This window comes from Echinops telfairi, unplaced genomic scaffold (genome assembly GCF_000313985.2).
Source record: "Echinops telfairi isolate 266 unplaced genomic scaffold, ASM31398v2 ScPeMD7_70;HRSCAF=299, whole genome shotgun sequence".
Classification (NCBI taxonomy): Eukaryota; Metazoa; Chordata; class Mammalia; order Afrosoricida; family Tenrecidae; genus Echinops; species Echinops telfairi.
This window is the reverse complement of record NW_022103968.1, coordinates 68912852-68932705: the sequence shown is the minus strand read 5'-3', so window position 1 is coordinate 68932705 and position 19854 is coordinate 68912852. Positions and strand designations below refer to the sequence as shown.

The following is a 19854-nucleotide window of genomic DNA, read 5'->3' as shown; positions in this document are numbered from 1 at the left end:
TTTAAAAAATAAAATTAAAAAGTTATTCAATAGATGATTAAGAAGGCAAAAGTAACCATTGTAGTTAATATGGCAGTTGTACAGTAGTTACAGAGTAAAGCATAGTAGTTATTATTTAAAAGGTCAATTGAAATTGTGTAAGACTTTAGTTACCTGATAAACCTGCAAACCCCCCAAATCCAAACTCACTGCCATTGAGTCCATCCAAATCAGGGCAAACTTGCAGAACAGAGTAGAGCTGCCCTGTGTGTTCTGAGGCTGCACATTTTCCAGGAGCAGAAACCCTCATCTTGCTCCCAAGGTTCAGTTGGTGGGTTTAAAGCTCCAACAATGTTGTTAACAGCTCAGCTCATCGCCCACTGCACCAGTAGAATTCCTAAAGCACTCTATATTTCAGAAACGAGATCTTTGTTTTAAAGTATTTAATAATACTTAATAACGTTCATAGATACTGAAAGTGAACACAAACTCAGACTTAAAATAACTAAATGACCAAAAATCATATGACAGAGCTAAAAAAAGAAAGAGTAGCAATATTAATTTCTGACAAAATGGACATCAAAGTCAAAGCCATAATGAGCAACAAAGAAGGCCAGTACATAATGATGGATGACATATTTGAAAGCAAAAAAATACATAACTATAATTAAGCTCTATGAAAAAATCAGAGAAGATAGATTATATGACTGCATGCTGCATCAGAAATGGAAGAAGACTTGGCAACAACCTGCAACAGGCAGATGACACCATTTTGCTTCTTGTTGAAAGTGAGAAGGACTTGAAGCACTTGTTGATAAAGATCAAGAATGGCTGCCTTCCATGTGGCTTACAACTCAATGTAAAAAAAAGTCCTCACAACTGGAACAATAGACAACCTCATAAGAAATGGAAAAATACCGGAGTTGTCAAGGATTTTTGTTTGAAGGAAAAAATGCTTCAATGATCATAGCGCTCATTGGAGATCATGGAGACCAAAGGACACATTAATTACATTGGATAAATCTGCTGCACAAAACCTCTTTAAAGTGTTGAAAAAGCAAAGATGTTACTTGGAACACTGAATTGGGTTTGATCCAAACTATTGCGTTTCCAATGGCCTCATATGCATGCAAAATTTGGATGTTGAATAAGGAAGACTGAAGCAGAATTGATGCATTTGAATTATGGTGCTGGTGAAGAATATTCAGATTACCACAAACTTGTCAAAAGTACAGCCAGAATGCTCCTTTGAGACAAGGATCATAATATCTCCGCTCTAGGACTTTGGACATGTTACCAGGAGCGATCCGTTACCATGGAGAAGGAGATCATGCTTGATACAGTGGAGGGGCAGTGATAAAGAGGAAGGCTCTAGACAAGATGGACTGACACAGAGGCTGAAAAAAAATGGGCTCAAATAAAAGAACAAGTGTGGGGATGGCACGGATTGGTCAGAGTTTTGTTATCTTGCAGATAGGGTTGCTATGAGCCAAAACCAAGTCGATGGCACCTAGCAATAACAATATGCACTCAATGAAAGATCTTCAATATACATAAATCAAATTCTTACAGAAATGACCATACTATGATGATGCTAGGAAACTCTAATACATCACTTTCTACCAAGGATTGATCAACTAGAAAGAAAATCAACACAGATGCAAAATAACTATGCAAATAATTACCAACTTGATCTCTTAGACATATACAGAACACTTCACCCAGCAAAAGCACAATGCACATTTTTTTTCTAGTGCACATGGAATATACTCCAAAATAGACCATAGTTTAGGTCAGAAAGCAAGCATCAACACAAATTAAATCATCAAGATAATATAAACCAGGTCATAATACTATAAAATTAAAAATCAACCATAAGATGGTCAACACACAAAAATCAAATACATGGAAATTGAACAATACTTTATTTTAAAAACACTGAGTAATTGAACAAATAAAGAGCCCAATTTTAAAATTCTTTGAAACAAAATCTCTGGGACATAGTTAAAAGAGTATTCAGAGGACTAAGTATGCCCATCAAAGAGGAAGAAATAATTAAAATGAAATACTTACTACATCAACTACGATGTCTAGAAGACCCTCAGACATTACAATAAAAGGAATAATGGACTGGGGCAGCAATACATGAATCAAACAATTTAACTATAGAAAAAATGAACATATCAAAAAAATTTAAACGATAGAAAAAACTCAACAAGATGAGAAGTTGGCTCTTCCAAAAGATGAACAAAATTGATATACCACTGGCATAACTAATAAAGTAAAAGAAAGTGGAAAAGTAATATAAATAATAAAATTTAAATGGATGCTATCATACTTGCACCAACTGAAACAAAAAGTAATCATACAAGATTATGAAAAATTGTATTCCAACTAATTTAGATATTTAGAAGAAATTAATAAATTTCTAGAAACACATTACCTACTTAACATTAACATAGGCCAAACCAATGTCTAGCATCTCAATAGAGAAAAATTTAAAACATTCTCCCTTCTAATGGGAACCAGACAGGGATTCCTTTTAGTATTTAATATAGTCCTAGAAGTCTTAGCCCGAACCATAAAACATCAAAAATATTAAAGGCACTCACATGGGCACAGAAAAAAAAAACTCTCTTTATTTGCAGATGATATAATCCTTTATGTAGAAAAATCCAAAGATGAGATTTAAAATTGCTGGAACTTGAAAAATGTGACAACACAGCAGCCTATAAAATCATCATACGAAAGTTGGGTTCTTAAATAATAAAGGAATAAAAAAAATACATTTTACAATAACTACCCAAAACATAATATTTAGGAATAAATCTTACCAGAGAAACAGAAAAATATACAATGAAAATTATAAAACACTTGTACAAGAAATTAAAAGGATTTTATACAAATGGAAGAATGTTCTATGCTTATCGGTAGGAAGACTTAATATAGAAAAAAATGTCAATATTACCAAGAATATTCTATACATTTAATGCAATTTCAATGCAAATCCCAGTACAATTGTACAATCAGTGGAAAAACTAGTCACTAACTTTATGTGGAAAGGAAAGAAACCTAGGATAAACAAATCATTAATAAAAAGCCAAAAAAACAAAAGGAAGCGGCCTTTCTCTCCTTGATTTCAAAACCTGTTATGCAGTATCAGTAATGAAAACAGCTTGATGTTGGTATAATGACAGATATGCACACCAATGGATTAGAGCAAAGAACACAGAATACAGCCAAGCACCTACAGACACCTGATCTTTGGTACAAGACTAAACATATTACCATATATACGCTAGTGTAAGCCAGGTTGTTTTTTTTTAGCCACACGGATGCAACCAGACCTTTGAAGCTGGAGAAGCCACAGAGGGATCCCTGCCAGCACTGAGATGCTTACAATGCCATTGGATCCAAAGACTTTCTACCCATGGCTTGTGATTGTCCTGTGTTTGGCTTCATTGCATGCGTTTTGTGAGTCTGAAGAGGACTTTATAGATTGGTATTGGACATATGGGCTAATATTGGACTTATGGTCTTGATCTGGACTGAGCTGGGATGTTTTCTCAATGTTCAATTGCTCTTGTGTATAAACGTCTTTCTTATACACATATGTGTGCCCATGGATTTGTTTCTCTAGTCTACCCAGACTAACACTAGTACTGTCTGTGAATTCTGGAGCCCACTGCAATGGATGGCCACGCCCAGCAGAGAGGAGAGTGAGTGGCATGAGAAGGACAAGTGTGGTCAGCATTGGTAAAGAGGTTGGGGCGAGGAGGCATGTTTTACTGCATTTCATAGACATCAGCGCTTTGTGAATTGTGAATTCTCTTCCCTCATGAAGTTAGAGGAGGCCACTGCACCTGCCACCCCATTTTCACAAGACTGTTACAGGACAATCGGGGTAACGTGAGAAGGAGAATGATGAGATCAAGCCACCAAGTGGAGGATGATGACACCATTACATGAACAGCTAAATGAAATCATTATACAGCCGCCAAATTATGTCACTGTGTAATCGCCAAACCACCGAAAATCACGGCTTAGCCATGCTGACACATAACCTGAGCCCTCCCACCCAGCGGCTTTCTTCTTGCCTAGCACCCTAGTATTCATTACTGTCAGATGGGTGTTGTTAATGTGCAGAATAGTTGGATAGTAGATTTTTTTTTTGATAGTAGATTTTTACTATTGACATAAATGTGAAATATCAGAGAGTGAGAGAGTTGATACATGATGGGGAGGAAGAGTATGTTGAAAATCTGATGGAATGATTAAGATAAAAAGGGAAATGATCTAAACTCATTGAGTTTAGCATGAAGAGGGATAAGCCAGATTTTTCAACACATTTTTAATGCAGCTTTTGTGGTAAAATTAGGTGCCTTGGCTGATATTTGGGTCAGCTTATACTCGAGTATATATGGTAAGTGTGGAACAGAGCACCTCTTCAATAAATAGTGCTGGAAAAACTGGATCTCTACCTGAAAAAGAATGATAAAGGACCCATACTTTGCACCATGTACAAAAATGAACTCAAGATGGATCAAAGACCTCAATACAAAACACAGAACCATAAGGATCTTCAATGAAAATTAGGAACAAACTTAAGGGTCCTAATATAAGGCAAAAATATACTTCCAAACATAATTAAAAAAAACCAGTCACACTATAAAAGACAAAATAGAGGACTGGGCCTTTCTGAAATCAAGACTTTATCAAAAGAGTAAAAAGTGAACTCACAGATTGGGGAAAATTATTTTGCAATGCTATATCACATAAATGGCCAATTTCAAAAAAAAATCTATAGAAAACCACATCACCTTAATAAGAAAATATAAATAATCCTATCAAAAAATGGGTACAAGACAGGAATGGACAACTTAATAAAGTTGACACCCAAGCAGCCAACAAGCATATTAAGAAATGCCTGTGTTCATTAGTCAAAAGAAAATTACAAATTAAAACAACAATGAGACACACCAACATGCTTAGCAAAATTTAAAAACACCAACAACAATAGTAATAAATGCTGGAGGAGATGTAGAGAGATTACAATCCTCATATATTGCTGGAGGGGCTGCAGAATTTTACAAGCACTAGTAAAGGAGCCCTGTGGTATAGTGTTTACCCTAGGGTGAGCAGTTTAAACCACAAGGTGCTCCTCGGGAGAAAGATAGGGTTTTCTACTCCTGTAATGAGTTACAGACATGCAAACTCACAGGGGCAGTCCTATCCTGTCCTATTCTGTAGCTATTAGTCTGAATCAACTGAATAACAGTGAGATGTTTGGTACGGAAAACAGTATGATGCTTCCTTCAACTAATGCAGACACAAATAACTTATGATCCTGCAATCTCTCTACTTGGTGTATACCCTAAAGAAATAAAGAACAAAACATGAAGAGACATATGTACACCCATGTTTATTGCAGCAATTTCTATAAAGAAACAATTTTTAAAAACATCTGTAGCAGAATGAATGAACTCTGGTACACACCACACACAACAGATGATGGATTCTTAGAAAACAATGACGAGTCTGACAAACGTTTCATGACATGGCAAAATTTGAGAACTTCATGCTCAACAAAGTTGGTCAAGCTCTGAAAGATAAATATTTTATGACATCATTGCTATAAATGAAGAAAGAAAAAGAAAAATGGTTTTCACATCAAAGGAAGACATGAAAGACTAGGCCAGGGCTGGTGGAGAGGGGAGTTGGGAGCCGAGAGGTAGGACACGAGGGTCAGGGAAGAAGGAAGAAAGGCAGGGGAGTGGCCAAAGAAAGAAGAAAAAGAACCACGGACACAGGTCATTCAATGGGACTCTCACTGTTTTCATGAGATGGGCTGTGTTACTACATAAAGTTTGTTTTAATTCATGTATGTTTTTCTTTGTATATTCCACAAATAAAATGAACTTTTAAAAAAAGCAGCAGTAAGATATTAGAGCATTCTAGCATTAGAACTAATACTGCGATAAGAAAATGTGTGGAGAATTGTGCCATTTTGAAGATCATATTTTGGATTTCCCTTTGAAATGCATATTTTTAGTAAAAAGATCAATCGGATGAAAATGTCTGAGTCAAAGTTCAGCCAATTTAAACTACCGTCCAATACTTCCAAAGCCCGAATCATCTTGTTTAAGGGGGAGGGCTGGCGGTAGGGAGAGGGCCTTCAAAAATTCCTCCAGAATACAATCAAATGGTAGTACATGAAATGTTTTCCAAGTCTGAGTGTTTAAGTTCAGGTTAGACTATGCGGATAATTTGAGGGAAGAAATGGGTTAGAAACGGAAACCATTACCAGAAAAAAAATAAAACATCAACCTAGGTCTTTAAATGGGAGCCATTGGCAAAGAACAAAACCTTGAGTATGGGGTGAATGGCTGTGTCTTCTGAATCATAAAAGTGAGTTTCACCAAATAGTACAGTAAAATGAACAATCCATTAAAAAAGAAAGAAAGAAAACACCCAGGTGATAATATGCAGATTACAGGCTTAATTGGTCTTCCAAGTGCCATCTCAACCAGACTTACCTGGGCCCAGTTAAGATGTTTTACATTTTCTCCTTAAACCCAATGTGGAAACCTTACTAAGCAAACTGGGCTTTACCTCAAACTCACTTGTAGCCTTTGGTATTACGGCTCACACTCCCTAGTGTGCAAAGAAGTAAATGACTACTATCTTAAGGGCTCAGACCTGCGGTCATTGGACTTTGGTTCAGATGTCTTGCCTTGAGGGTGCCCAGTGAATGGTGGCCTGAGACTACCATATTTACTAGTTTAATAACTCTCCTTGTGTTACTATGACATGGATTGATCTAGTAGTCATGGTTCTGCCTTTGTGCCAAGGGCTAAGTTCCAGAAGGGTCCCAGCATGGGGCCTCAGTGTTTCAAGTGATACCTGCTTTTGTCTCAAAGTTGACCCACTTATCTTTCCTGAAGACCAATATTCACTCTCACTTTCAAAGAGGAAACTCAGTGATGCCCCTTGGTGGGCTTGGCTATTGGTTTCTCCTCTCAGCTCTCAGCCAGGGTTTGGCCCTTATACTCTGCTGCCACTGTGTGTGTCTGCTTGTTGTCTCCATTTCTTCTGATACCACGGAAGCTTCTGTCTCCACTGCTGTCTGTTCCTCCACTGACTCACCTACATTCACAATCTCTGTGGGCTGACTTGCCCACCAAGTTCTCTTTGTCTTCAGTGTTATAGCCCTTAATCTATACTACAGCTTTTTTATTTGGGTGTAAGGCATTATCAGCATAGTGTCTCCAAGTTTCAGGAATGCACCAAGCTCTTGGTGACCAAGAGGTCCCCACAAATCCCATGTAAAGTTGACTGCTTATATACTTCTTGTCAATTTCAAGGTGGGGCTTTCATGATTTGACCAATCCCAAATGAATATAATCCAAACCCAGTGGGAGTATTTTCAAGTCTTATGTGTATAGTAAACCAACCAATCATTTGCAAGTCTCTTCATGGATATTAAACTTAGCAATCACTTGCAAGATTACAGCTAAACCAATCATTCTGGGAGAATTACGAACCCAAAGCTGAATAGGCCACCTAAGAATTCCTTTGTACCATAGACCTAGTCTCAGGGAATTTATCATTGTGTTTCTCCTAATGTTTATTTGCTGAATTTCTCTTCATGCAGATCCTTTCTGCAGTCTCAGGGAAAGGATTTCAGATCCAGCTCTCTGAACTCTACAGCCACCTAAGCACCAACTGAGGCTTAAGAGCTCTGAATGCTGAAGCAACTTCTGACCAGCAGCAGGTTAGTTTCCAAAGCTCCTGGTAAATACATAGCACTATTGTTCTCTCTCCCAGACACCTGTGCATCGAAACACAGACATGCCCAGATTGTTCTCCCACCTCAAACTCAGCCACGGTTCCTCATCACCCTAATGATAAATTGCAAATCTGGCCTACCATGCACGCCACACTATGGCCTCGTGCCTGGGCAAGTGCTTACAAGGTCAAAAAAGTTACCTTTGGTTCTCTCCCATCTCTTTGCCCTCCTTCTGTTACCCATGTTTCCCAGCACACATGTAAGCGTGACTAATGCATTTTCACCAGTGAAGAGAGCTTTCTTCTTGAGGTCTTGGCAGCCCTAAGGAAGAACTGGACTCCACCGGATTCTGTAATTGTAGGCAATGTGTGTCACTTCCCTGATCATGTTTCCTACTTTGCAGACTGAAGGTCATGGATAAAACTAAAGACACGATTATTAAGTTGCTGATACAACATCTAGAATACAGTAGACCTTTAATGCCTTATACTCACATATTGAGCAAGTATCTGTGCATCTAGTAGCACACTAATTAGGAGCAATGACTGCCAGGATGCCTTTGCTATTCTAACGAGTTAAGGATACAGAGAGCCTACAGAAGTTTGAGCTGCCCTTTTGTACCTGTTGCTGTCCAGTTGATTCTGATTCATACTAAGCCTAGAGCGCAGAGTAGAACTCTCCCATGGGATGTCCAATGCAGTAGCAGACTGCAAACATCTTTCTCCCACAGAGAAGGTGGCGGGTCAAATTGCAAACTTTTCTATCAGCAGCCAGGCCAAATATTGAACCAGTGCACCATCAGGACTCCTGCACAATTGTCATTAGATTCATTAAACCCCAAGTTGTGCCCTGGTTAGGAGGCCTGGTGTGAGGGGCAGGGAAGGATGGTAGGCAGGGTGTGTGGGTGAAATGTTCCATATATTGATTAGTCATGGTTCTGCCAAACTACTTCTGCATAACAAGCTCAAAACCTTAGTGGCTTCTTAAAAAAATGTTTATTTCTTGCTCAAAGGCCTGTGGCTATTTGGAGTGCTTCTGCTTTGTGTTTCAGGTCAAGGTCTGGTATTATCAATTTGTCTCTCATTTATTTTCATAGCAAATGGCAGACGCCAAAGAAGGTGAGTGGAAACACATGATGATGCTTAAAGTCTTGGCTCAGACTCAGCATGCTGTCACTTCCACTCATATTCCATTGGTCAAAGCATCATATGGCCAAAGCCAAGGACTTGTAAGCATGGCTGAGAAGAGGAGTTTCAGACAAAAGAACTGTATTCTTAATTTTCTCTGATCCTGATTTGTTGTAACTTGTCAACTTCCCTAGTAAACCCCATACATGCGAATATTCGCTTTGAGTTCTGTGTGGCCATTGCAACCAATGATTGAGCCCAAAGAAGCAGAGTGTCATGAGAGGGAAGGTTGGAGGGTGGGGGCCTGTCTATTTTATGTCTCATAGAAATTATCCTTGGGCAGCTGTTGAGTTGGATTCTCCTTCTCACTTATGAACAGAGGACGTCAGACATAGCCCCCCACCTTCATTTCTTTAAGTGGGTAGGGTGCAGTAACAACTGATGACTTTACTAGAGACCCAACAATACATCACCAGGCATTGGGCTTAGTAGATAGTATTGTCTACAGTGAGATCTGTGGTCCTTAGTAGGCACTACAGACTTGCAGAAATCGCTCTAAGAGGCTAACACCAGGACCTACCTTTCTGTTTCATTTCTTTTCTCTTTCTAGTAGAGGCTGAAATTCTCTTTCTGCAGGGCTTTGCTAGGATGCTAGAAACCTGGGAACACAACTGCAACAGTGTACCTTTGATTTCAGAGGGTCTCTACCCAAATACACGCCCATGAAGAGTTCCAGACGTTGCTTCCAATGACTAAGATAGGAAAGCATACTGAAGACATGGGCGGTCACTGTGCTAAAATTGGGGCCACACCAAACCCTTAAGTGATATCTTCTAAAATGAATATGGCAAACTGTGAAATCAGGAATAAGGATTTTAAAAAATCACAAATTTTTTGACTTCTAGAATTGTTTCTAAGATCAACTAACCATTTTCCTAAAAGGGAATTAATTTACAATTTTCCTCCCTTCAACAGTTACTATAAAGTTACTGAAAATAGAATCTGAATGTGTCTCCCAACAAGAAACATCTGTACAAAAACAGAAAAGAACCATAAAACCCTAACATATTGAGTCGTGAAAAATACCCAGAAAACAAGCTAATATTTTCTGTTTTCTTCTGAATGTTTGGCACTTCAGAGAGCTTTCAACATCAACTGGCTTATCATCTATTTAATTGCATGTATTTGTGGTTTATTTACAGCATAGTCTGGCTTTATGAAACATATATTCTTCAGAATGTAGGGTATGGAATACATTTTAGTAATTTTAATCAATCTAGGAGTAGTTTCTGATGATTTTTTATTGGCTAGATACTGTATGAATTAGGGACTAAGTGGCTTCAAACTATATCAAAGACACTGTACTTTGGGATAGGTGGCACATGGTACAGTGATATCCTCATCATAGAAACATGATTCACAGGATTTTCATTGACTAATTATTTGGAAGTAGATTCTCTGAACTTTCTTCTGAGGCACTCAAACTATCAACCTTTTGGTCAGCGGCTTACCTAGTCACACCTGGGTCACCATAAGTCAGATTGACTCCAGAGCAGCTAGTGATGGTGGTGGAGCTTTCCCGAGAAGCAATGAGTGAGCCAAATAGGCCTCCAGGCAGTGCTCCTTACGTTATAGATGGAAAGTACAAGTGCAGCGAAGGCAGGGAAAACGGTACTTTAACTCTATGCAAGTCGGTGAGGCATCCCAATGTGTCCTTTGAGAAAAGGTAAGTTTCAATTTCCTCAAAGCTCTGAGATGAGCACAAAATTCTCAGAGAAGAAAAACTAAAGGGAAATCCTTGAAAAGGGATGAGGAGCCCATAGCTTTAGAGCACACCTTTTCCTTCCATATAAACGCTACCTAATGGAAAAGCCAAGACAATAAATTGTCATGGGGATCATGGCAGTCATAGGATTTGCTATTATAAATAATCTCCGAGTAAATCCTCTGGAGAAACAAATAGGTCTCCCAGAATCGGTCTTTTCTCCCAGTGCCCAGGCTACCACATTTTCTTAGGGCAAAGGCCCCTTTCCTGCTTTTCCTGATGGACACGCTTTCAGGACAGAGCTTCCAACATGCTCTACTGTTCACAATTCATTCTCTTGGCAAGTCCATATATGAACATATATAACACGTCTGGTTATGGGTGCAGGAGATAGAGAAAGGAACACACCAGGCAAGTTCCAGTTCAGCCCTCGTGCTGAAAGAAGCGACATCCAGCGGAGGAGCAGATGATCCTCGGGCTCAATTAACCTTTTGTTCAAGTGCTACAAGAATTATTCTTAAAATCGCTAGAATGTGCATGCACTCCATGGTTTATTCCTTTAAAACATCACCCTTCTCTGTCTCTCTTGTGTCTCTCTCCTTCTATCTTATGTAATTAATGTTGCTAGTTGCTATTAATTTTGACTCATGATAACCCCAATTCTTCCATTGGTTTTAAAGTTTGCTACCTTTGGGGAGCAGGTTGTCAGGGCTGTCTTCTAATGTTCTTGTCTATGGATTTGAATTGCCAGCCTCTACGCTAGTCGCTGAGTAGTTGAGCATTATTGGTACTATCCAAGGACTCTATTATACAATTCATCACTGGGGGGAAGGGGGAGGGGGGAGGGGAAGACATGCACACATACATAGACAAACTATAGAAATACAAACGATAGCAATACACTGAGTTTCCATACAGGAAACTGAGGCAAACCAACTTATATTTGAAGACACATAGAACTCACAAACCTATTTTTTTAACCATGACCATAACTATTTACAAAAATATAGATGCCAAACACTTTCTAATATAAACTGTGGTTTCTGTCCAGCTGTCCTCTAGAACCTCTCTTCCCATTGCTTCTATATGGTCCTCCTGAAGATGAGAGAGTTGGTAGCCAACTTTGTACATATGCTGTAAACAAAAGGGCTCAGCTTTAAATAATTATGTCAAAGAAAAGGCAACTGTGCTCCTTGCCAGAACAGGAAAGAATAATTACAAAGCCGCGACATAATTAAGCAATTCTGACTGTCAGATTTGGAGCTGTCTCTATGATGAGAAAACTGGCATGTCCACGTGCATGCCCTCCTGTGCTTGGAGCTGTGTTTTCTGGTGCAGCCAGGGCAAGGGGGCTGGTCCTTAAAGGAGTCGTTCTTTGGGTGTTCCACCTCCTCTGTATTCAGCTGGGTACTCTCTGCATTGACACTGGCAGAACTCAAGGGCCAATATTTGACGAAGATATATATTTTCTTTAAAAACCCAGGAAACAAGCAAAGTTTGTTGCAGGTCCATTAACTAACAACCAGGGCACATATAGAGTCTGGAAGAGTCCATTGTAACATCAGCTATCACTTCCTACTGAATGAGATCATCTTTCTGTGGAGCACCCTGAGCTCAGACAGAAGGCAGTTTTAAACAACAGAAGCCAAAGGGCAGCCGTGAAGAAACAATATATCATCACAAGAGACAGTGAGGGAGAACTGGCACAGAAGCCCTGGGCTCTGCCAGCACCCAATCAAACCTTTGTGACACAGTGGGGTTGATTAGTTCCTCGGTGATTTTGCATTTGCATCGACCAAGAAACCTAGATTACCCATTCTCTACCTTTCGGGCAAGGGCTGTGATTGGAGAGGCATTTTCTATTTTCCCAAATACTTTATGTCAGGAATAAAATGAAAAAAGGTCCCCAAATCACAGTCCCTTTATAATCCATCAGAGTATTCTGCTGAATAAGCACAACAGGCCCCTGTTCTCTTGGAGAAGACAAACACCAACTTGAGATTCTGCTTCCATTATGAAAAATAGACCTTCACTCAGCGTGCTTAGCCCAGCTCTGGCAATACACAGGGAAGAAATTGCTCTCCACTTCGAAGCTAATATACATATATCCTAGAACATACATATGTACACACACACACACTGTAAGCATATTTCTACACCTGAAAATGAACAAACATATATCTGTACACACCGAACAGATAAAAACCTTCTCAATAGTCTTTTTAATGACAATGAATAATTCAGCAAGGCCTCTTTTACACTGCAAAACAAAAACAAACAAACAAAAATACCTACCAGTACCTATTTCTAAAGACAACAGAAAACATGGAATTGCCTACCATTCGAGAGAGCATGCAGCTCGTTATGACACCAGGAAGATAGAGAAATGCTCTTATTGACTTGACGCAACATGACATCAATAGAAATGCACCTCTTTCCTGGCCACAGTTCTGCCGCGATGGGACTGTGGATTTATTCAGATTCTTCATCCATAAAATGAGATTGCAGACCTTTTCTGCCATCCTCTTAATTTGGAAATCATCGGACTCTACGATGCTTTGGGAGACAATTTTTGTTTACCTCCTCAAATAATTAATGGGGTTTTTAAAGCTTATTACAGTTAGTAAGGATGTTCGAGTCAATCACACAAACAGAACTAATTCTATAACTGATTAGAAACTAATTTGTCATTCAGGAAAGCATTTCTGCTGATGTTGCTGATGACTCCGAGAAACAGCTAATGCTGGAGCCATCTCAGGAGCCATTCCCAGTTGCCTTCCAAGACACAGTAGACTGTCACCTCCCCTCGCTTCCCCTGCATCTCTACTGCAATGGGAGATCCTGTTATATCTACTTCCTTCATGTAGACCTTACTCTAAGGCTATGTGTGATCAAAGTGATCTGTAGAGAAAACGTTCAGCTCACGGCTTTGAATGGATTGAATTGTGGACCCCCAAAGTATGTGTGGAAATTCAAATTCCTTGCCAATAAATATGACCTTGTTGACAATTTAGAGTTTTTATTGAGTAAATAAGAACATGCCAGTATAAGGTATGTCCTACACCCAGTAACTTCCGAGATAGACAAAGACAAAAAGATACACAAAGAAATACATACAGGGAATGGCAGGTGATGTGTGAGGGTCATCTATAACTAAAAGAACTCCAACGATTGCCGAAAGACACCACAAACGAGGAGACAGCCTCAAAGAAGGAACTGACATCGCCGAGATCCTGACATGTACTTTCAACCAGAAGAACTGTGAGATAATACACTTCTGTTCTTTAAAGCACTCACTGCGATACTTCTGGTACAGCAGCACTAGACAACTAAGACATTGCTCCAGTGGCCACAAAGTAGACGAGGGGGTACCCTCCTCCCCCCGACCAAAAACAGATTTTTTTTCGAAGCTATGTATAATTTTTTTTTATTACAAAACAACCTTATCACCTTCAAAGTACTCTCCATAATACTTAATACATTTGTCAAATCTGCAATTCCATTCTTGGAAACATTTTTCAAACTCATCTGTTTTGATGGCTGTGAGCACCTCTCTCATTTTTATCCTCACCGCTTCTAAACCATCAAATCACTATCCTTCATGTCCCTCTTCACTCATGGGAACAAAAAGAAGTTGCACAGAGTGAGGTCAGGTGAGTCAAGTGCATGGGACAAGAGAGACATGCTGTTTTTTACCAAAAACTGGAGCACTGAGATGACTGCATGAGTAGGTGCATTGTTGTGGTGGCAAAAACCGGTCCCCCGTGTGCCACAAATAAGACCTTGTTTGTCGAACACTGTTACTCAATCTTTGCCAAACCGCTAAATAGAAAGCTTGATTAACAGTCTGACCTGGTGTAATAAACTCCAAATGCACTATGTTTTATGTGTGGGGGCACACATAAAAACAAACAAACAAATGAGTGTCATCTTGATCTTTGATTTCACTTTGATGAGTTTTTTGGGGGGAGTGAGAAGAGGATGGCATCTTCCATTAGATTGATTGATGTTTGCTTTTAGGGTCATAAGAAAAGCACCATGTCTTGTCACCAGTAACGAACTTTGGGGGGTGGGGGGGTGTCTGGGTCACTTTCGAGTTAATTTTCCAAAGCACAGCATGTTTCTAATAATGCTCTTTTTGCTGGTCAGTCAGAATCCGAGGCACAAATTTCATAGCAACCCCTCTCATTCCCAAATCTTCTATTAAAATTCACTGAACTGAGCTCCAAGATAGTCCAGATAACTCCCCCATTTCTCTAATGGCCTGTGGTTGGTCTTTGAGCACAGTGCATGAATTTTGTCAACATATTTGTCCATTTGGGAAGTTGACAAATGTCCAGAATGGAGTTTGTCATCAGTCGGCATTTCACCTTTTTTGAAATAAGAAAGACATTCATACACATGAGGTTTTTTCCATAGTGCTATCCTTGTACTCTGTATTCAATGTCACAATAGTTTCTGTGGCAATTTTCCTAATCAGGAAACAAAATTTCACAGCCATGTGCTTTTCTCTTAACTTGACCATCACAAAAAAAAACAAGGTTTCAGTGAAACTGCTTTTATGACAAAAAAATTCACTGTGACCAGAAACAACCTTCCCAGGCAACACCACTGGGTGCACTAACTCAAAAATATTTGGTCAGTGCTTGCCTAGCAGGGAAAATGTGTACTATGTAAGCTCTGCCCAGCAGAGCACTTTTTTGTGTGTGGGGGAATACCCCCTTACATATGCTGCGATGTTGGGTACCATAATTAACTTCTCTGGGTCTGGGTTGCCCCCTTTATAAAGGGAGGTAATTATTCCCTTTCTCCCCATATAGTGTTTCATGAAGATTCACAACCTTATATGCAAAAGACATTAGGAAAGTAGTGAGCACACATTGAGTGCCTGATATAGTTGGCATAACAATGATTACCCCTTTGGGTTTTTAATTACAGTGTAGTACAGTTTACAGCTAAATAAAAGTAAGTATAGGAAAAATAGAGATCCAATCTATAAAGTGTACACATGAAAAGTACTACATAGGATGGGCAGGAACCCAAGACGCTATAAAGATTTCATCCCTTATACTTCAATATGTGACAGTGGCTGTCTCTGGAATTATTTCACCAAAAGAAAATAAATAGTTCAAGAATAAATTACTTCATTTGGACAAAATTACAAAAGCCAGACCAACTAAAGGAAGTCACGGGCAATATGTCAAACCTATGCTTCTCTAAAGAGAATTGTGAATACATTAATAACTACGGAATGAACCACTCAATTAATTCCTGCATGCTGAAACAGGTAACAATACATTTATCTGCCAGTATCATACCCTTCGTATCATCTATTTTTACAACTACTTGCAATTTTATTTAGTATAGCAGGAAATCAGTTGTACTACATGGAGTCAAGGAAAGAAAGCAGCCTAAAGTAGGCTGCCAGCTGAGCGACTTGTGAAAGAGGTTTCATTTTCCCATTTTGTTTTTCCTTTCCCCTGTCATCATTCCCAGTGCACATAATATAAATATAAATATAAATGTTTTAAGTCAATCATCAAGGGCAAACAAGACCTCTCAAATTTCTGTGGCAGTATTTTCAACACTTAAGCGGTAGCCCCACACAGGAGGGGGACAGAACCCCACTGAACTCCACAGCAGTGATAGACCTTCAAAGAGACCAGAAAGTCCAGTCCCCAGCCCTTACTGCACTGAGAGTCTCCAAATCCTCCCAAAGAGATAGTCGTCTCTGAATCTAAGATCCAGAGCCAAACCTCCCCTGTCTCATCAGCACGGTCATTAGTATGACACCATGTTAAAGTATACGGCCTCTGTGTGGCCTCAGCTGGCAAGGTAAAGGCCAATAAATACCATTCTGATGAGCTCTGGAGAGCTACATGTGAGGAGCACATGCCAGATCAGGGACACATTGTCAGAAAAAAATTGCCTTTCTGACTAATGATATCTTGGAGAGCTATGGAGACCTTGCTTGTGAATGGCAAAGAATCACTCTCCCTTAGCTCCTCTTTGGACACAAGAAAGAAGGGTTCACATGTGAGGCACCAATGGAATCCTACACCTCCAAGAAATAATAACTGCCCCATACTTTCTCCTTTCTCCTTTTTCAGCTTCCAAACTGCAGAGGCCCCACTTTGTATTGATAATGTTTTCCAGAGGAAGGCTAGAACTTCATTGGTGTGCCATGAACAGTGCTACTTTCCTAGTCAAACAGTTCTTGGATGAGAACAATTTACATATAAGGACTTTATGGTAATTCACTTCTCTTAGACTGGATCACAAGAAACAAACCCTGTGTGAAACTCTACCCGGATTTTAAACAAAGATACATATTCCCCATGCCATGAAGAGTAGCTGGTGCCATAAACATGGCCTGAGTAACCAGGAGAGTGAAGAACAGGAAGTAGGGTCTGACCTTGGGTTTCACCACCTTCATGAATGCACCTCTGACCAAAGCCTCTTCTCGTTCCCATTTGGTTACTTTCTGAGCATCCAGAAACTTCAAGTTAGGTAGCTTGTACAAAACAAAGTATCTGCAAAGCAGTAAAAGACAAATATATTAAAGCTGGGGTGAACAAAAGTTTATGTAACTTCTTATATCTTCAGAAATCCACACCATTAAGTTTTCATAAGTGAAGATCTTGGCTGTTACACTTCTCTATTGCTTTGCAAAGAAGAGTTAACAGCATTAACAATCACTCTTTGGTGAAATATAAATGGTCATAATTTACATGGACATCAAATTAAATGTCATAAACACACCCCAATGACATCACTTGGATCAAAGAAACATTCACCTACAGACCCTTCAATCAGCGAGTAAAGTCCTAGTAATGTGTTCTCCTCATTCCAGTCTAGAAAATAGGTCTAGCTTCTTTGCTACTCTGTAAAATTAATGTACAACCTGGCCACATTGTTTATATCATCAGCATTTCTAGGGGCCACCTGCATCACTTTCAACTCTGGAGAATGAAACATACTGTATTAGTCTGGGTACTTTAGAGAAACAAATCCACAGAAACTCATACATAAGAGAGAGTTTTAGATAAAGGTTAAGTGTGCATCAAGAAAACATCCCATCCCAGTGCTGCCCAAGGCCACAAGTCCAACATTAACCCATTAACCCATATGTCCAACACTAATCCACAAAGTCCTCCTCCATCTCACAAAACAGATGCAATGATGCCGACTGCAAGAGGAAAACTGAGTCAGTGAATGTATAAACATCTCAGCACTGGCAGGGGTCTTCACAGGGGTGCTCCAGCACCCAGGGTTGCATGGGCTAGGCCCATGCAGCTTCTCCTTGGGGATGTCTTGCAGGAAGTGAGCCTTGCAAGCTGAAGCAGAAAACTGCTATGGCAGCTGCACCCTGGTCCGGCCACCAGAAAGCAAGAGACCCAAGAACTAGAAAGGCAAGGCTCACTGAGCCATTTATCCCTCTGCCTTTCAATTAATCCCACATGTATTTATCGGCCAGGTTGGCACAATAAACTAACTACCTCACATGCCTACAAGTTAAAGTGAGACAACAGGCCTTGATTGAGCATCCAGGTCAATAGATTTTCCATTTTACTGTCAACAAGGCTGACCTCAGGATAAAAGTCAGGAACATATGAAGCTAACAAATGCTCCTTGATGAATAGAGCAGCTGTCTTAAAAACTCAGATAACAAAAAGTTATGGATGATAGTGGGAACTCAAAATCTATTTGCAGGATCACCACATGGGATGCCCCTCCAGTGACTTCTAATACACATTTACTAGAAACAACAATAACTTCCAAAATCAGCTGCTGAGCATTGTAAAGCGGATTTTAGCAACTGTGCTCAGGCTGGAAGGTACTGTTATGTAATATGACCTCCCTATGGATCAAATGCAAATGTACTCTAAACTTTTAATATGCTCCGCTTTCTATTAGATTGAAGTCTCTATTGGTTTTGAATGGCCATTGTTGATGAATCCTCACGCAGTGTGTGCCCTAGTCTTGTATAGTTACTGTATAGGGAAACTGGGATTTATGAAGAGATAATAGGAGATTAATGATTACCTGGGGATACAGAGGAAAAAGCAAGGAGAGAGGAGGAATCAATATCAATTGTAAAAGAAGGTGAGAAAAACCTACAAAATAGATTTGTGATATGATTGAAACATTGAATTGTATGTTAATTATAGATCAATACAAAATAAGAATTTTAAATTCTCTTCTTGAATTTTTTTCATTTTTCTTATCAGAGTTGTTTCCATGATGGAACTATCAACATTGTTTTTCTCAATGAGAAACAAGGGGGGTTAATTTATAGGCAATCTTAACTACTCATCAAATTTGCTTTCCCTTCTTCTAGAAAGATTCTTTATATCCATTACAAACTTCAAAGATAAGCCACTGACTACTTTTGATGAACTGTCCTCAAGCAGTTGCCTGTGAAACTGGCCAGCTGATTCAGTTGGCCTGGGTTTATACAGGTGTCTAGACTTACGGGTAGAATCCTCTTGACTCAGAGACAGTCACCAACTCATATTCTTTCCATCAAGCACTTACACGCAGTCAAATGAATAATTCTTTCAACCGTGTTCTGTTTAGGAAGAAGAGGTGAAAAGGAGAAGCTGGACTTGTTTTCTAGACTAAAAGAAGGAAAGACATTCATCGGCCGTATTGGCTAATTCAAGGTCTGTGTGTTGCTTTGATTCAAGTGATGCTACTAGGGTGCGTTTATGAAGTTGCGTTCTCCATCTTGTTAGGAAGAAAAGGTAAGTGCCCAATGTCAAGGCAATGGATTATTTACCAAAGTAATGATCTATCCAACAGAATCTACCACCTCCTTCTTGTGCCCAATTTCTTTGGAATTCATTCATGTTTCAAGCTTCCCTCCCTTTAAGCTTTCGTTTGCACCTGCACCTCACATTTCTTCCTCTTTTCCAGTAGAAGGCATGATCAGTGCAATGTTTCATGGGCATTCAGTTGGTGTCCTGGCCTAACCAGTATGCATCTGGAGGTCAAGGGCACATTTCTTTGCTCACCCTCATCTCACCTTGGAACCTAGCATTAGAATGGACTAAAAGAAATGTCAGCTCATGTAATAAGGTACGTAAATATTTCTTGAATACCTACTGTATTAGTCTGGGTACTTTGGAGAAACAAATCCACAACAACTCACGTATAAGAGAGAGTTTTATGCAAAGAAAATGTGCATCACG

The 19854-nt window shown here is 39.5% G+C and overlaps 1 protein-coding gene across 3 annotated transcripts in view; it reads right to left on the bottom strand.

The window, feature by feature from the left end:
- LRMDA (leucine rich melanocyte differentiation associated) overlaps nt 1–19854 on the bottom strand; it is a 1590166-nt gene that overhangs the window by 652807 nt on the left and 917505 nt on the right. For all 3 annotated transcript variants that reach the window (XM_045291625.1, XM_045291626.1, XM_045291627.1), the window contains one exon: nt 17076–17193. In XM_045291625.1, the coding sequence (XP_045147560.1) occupies nt 17076–17193 (118 nt within the window). The remainder of the gene's footprint in view (nt 1–17075; nt 17194–19854) is intronic.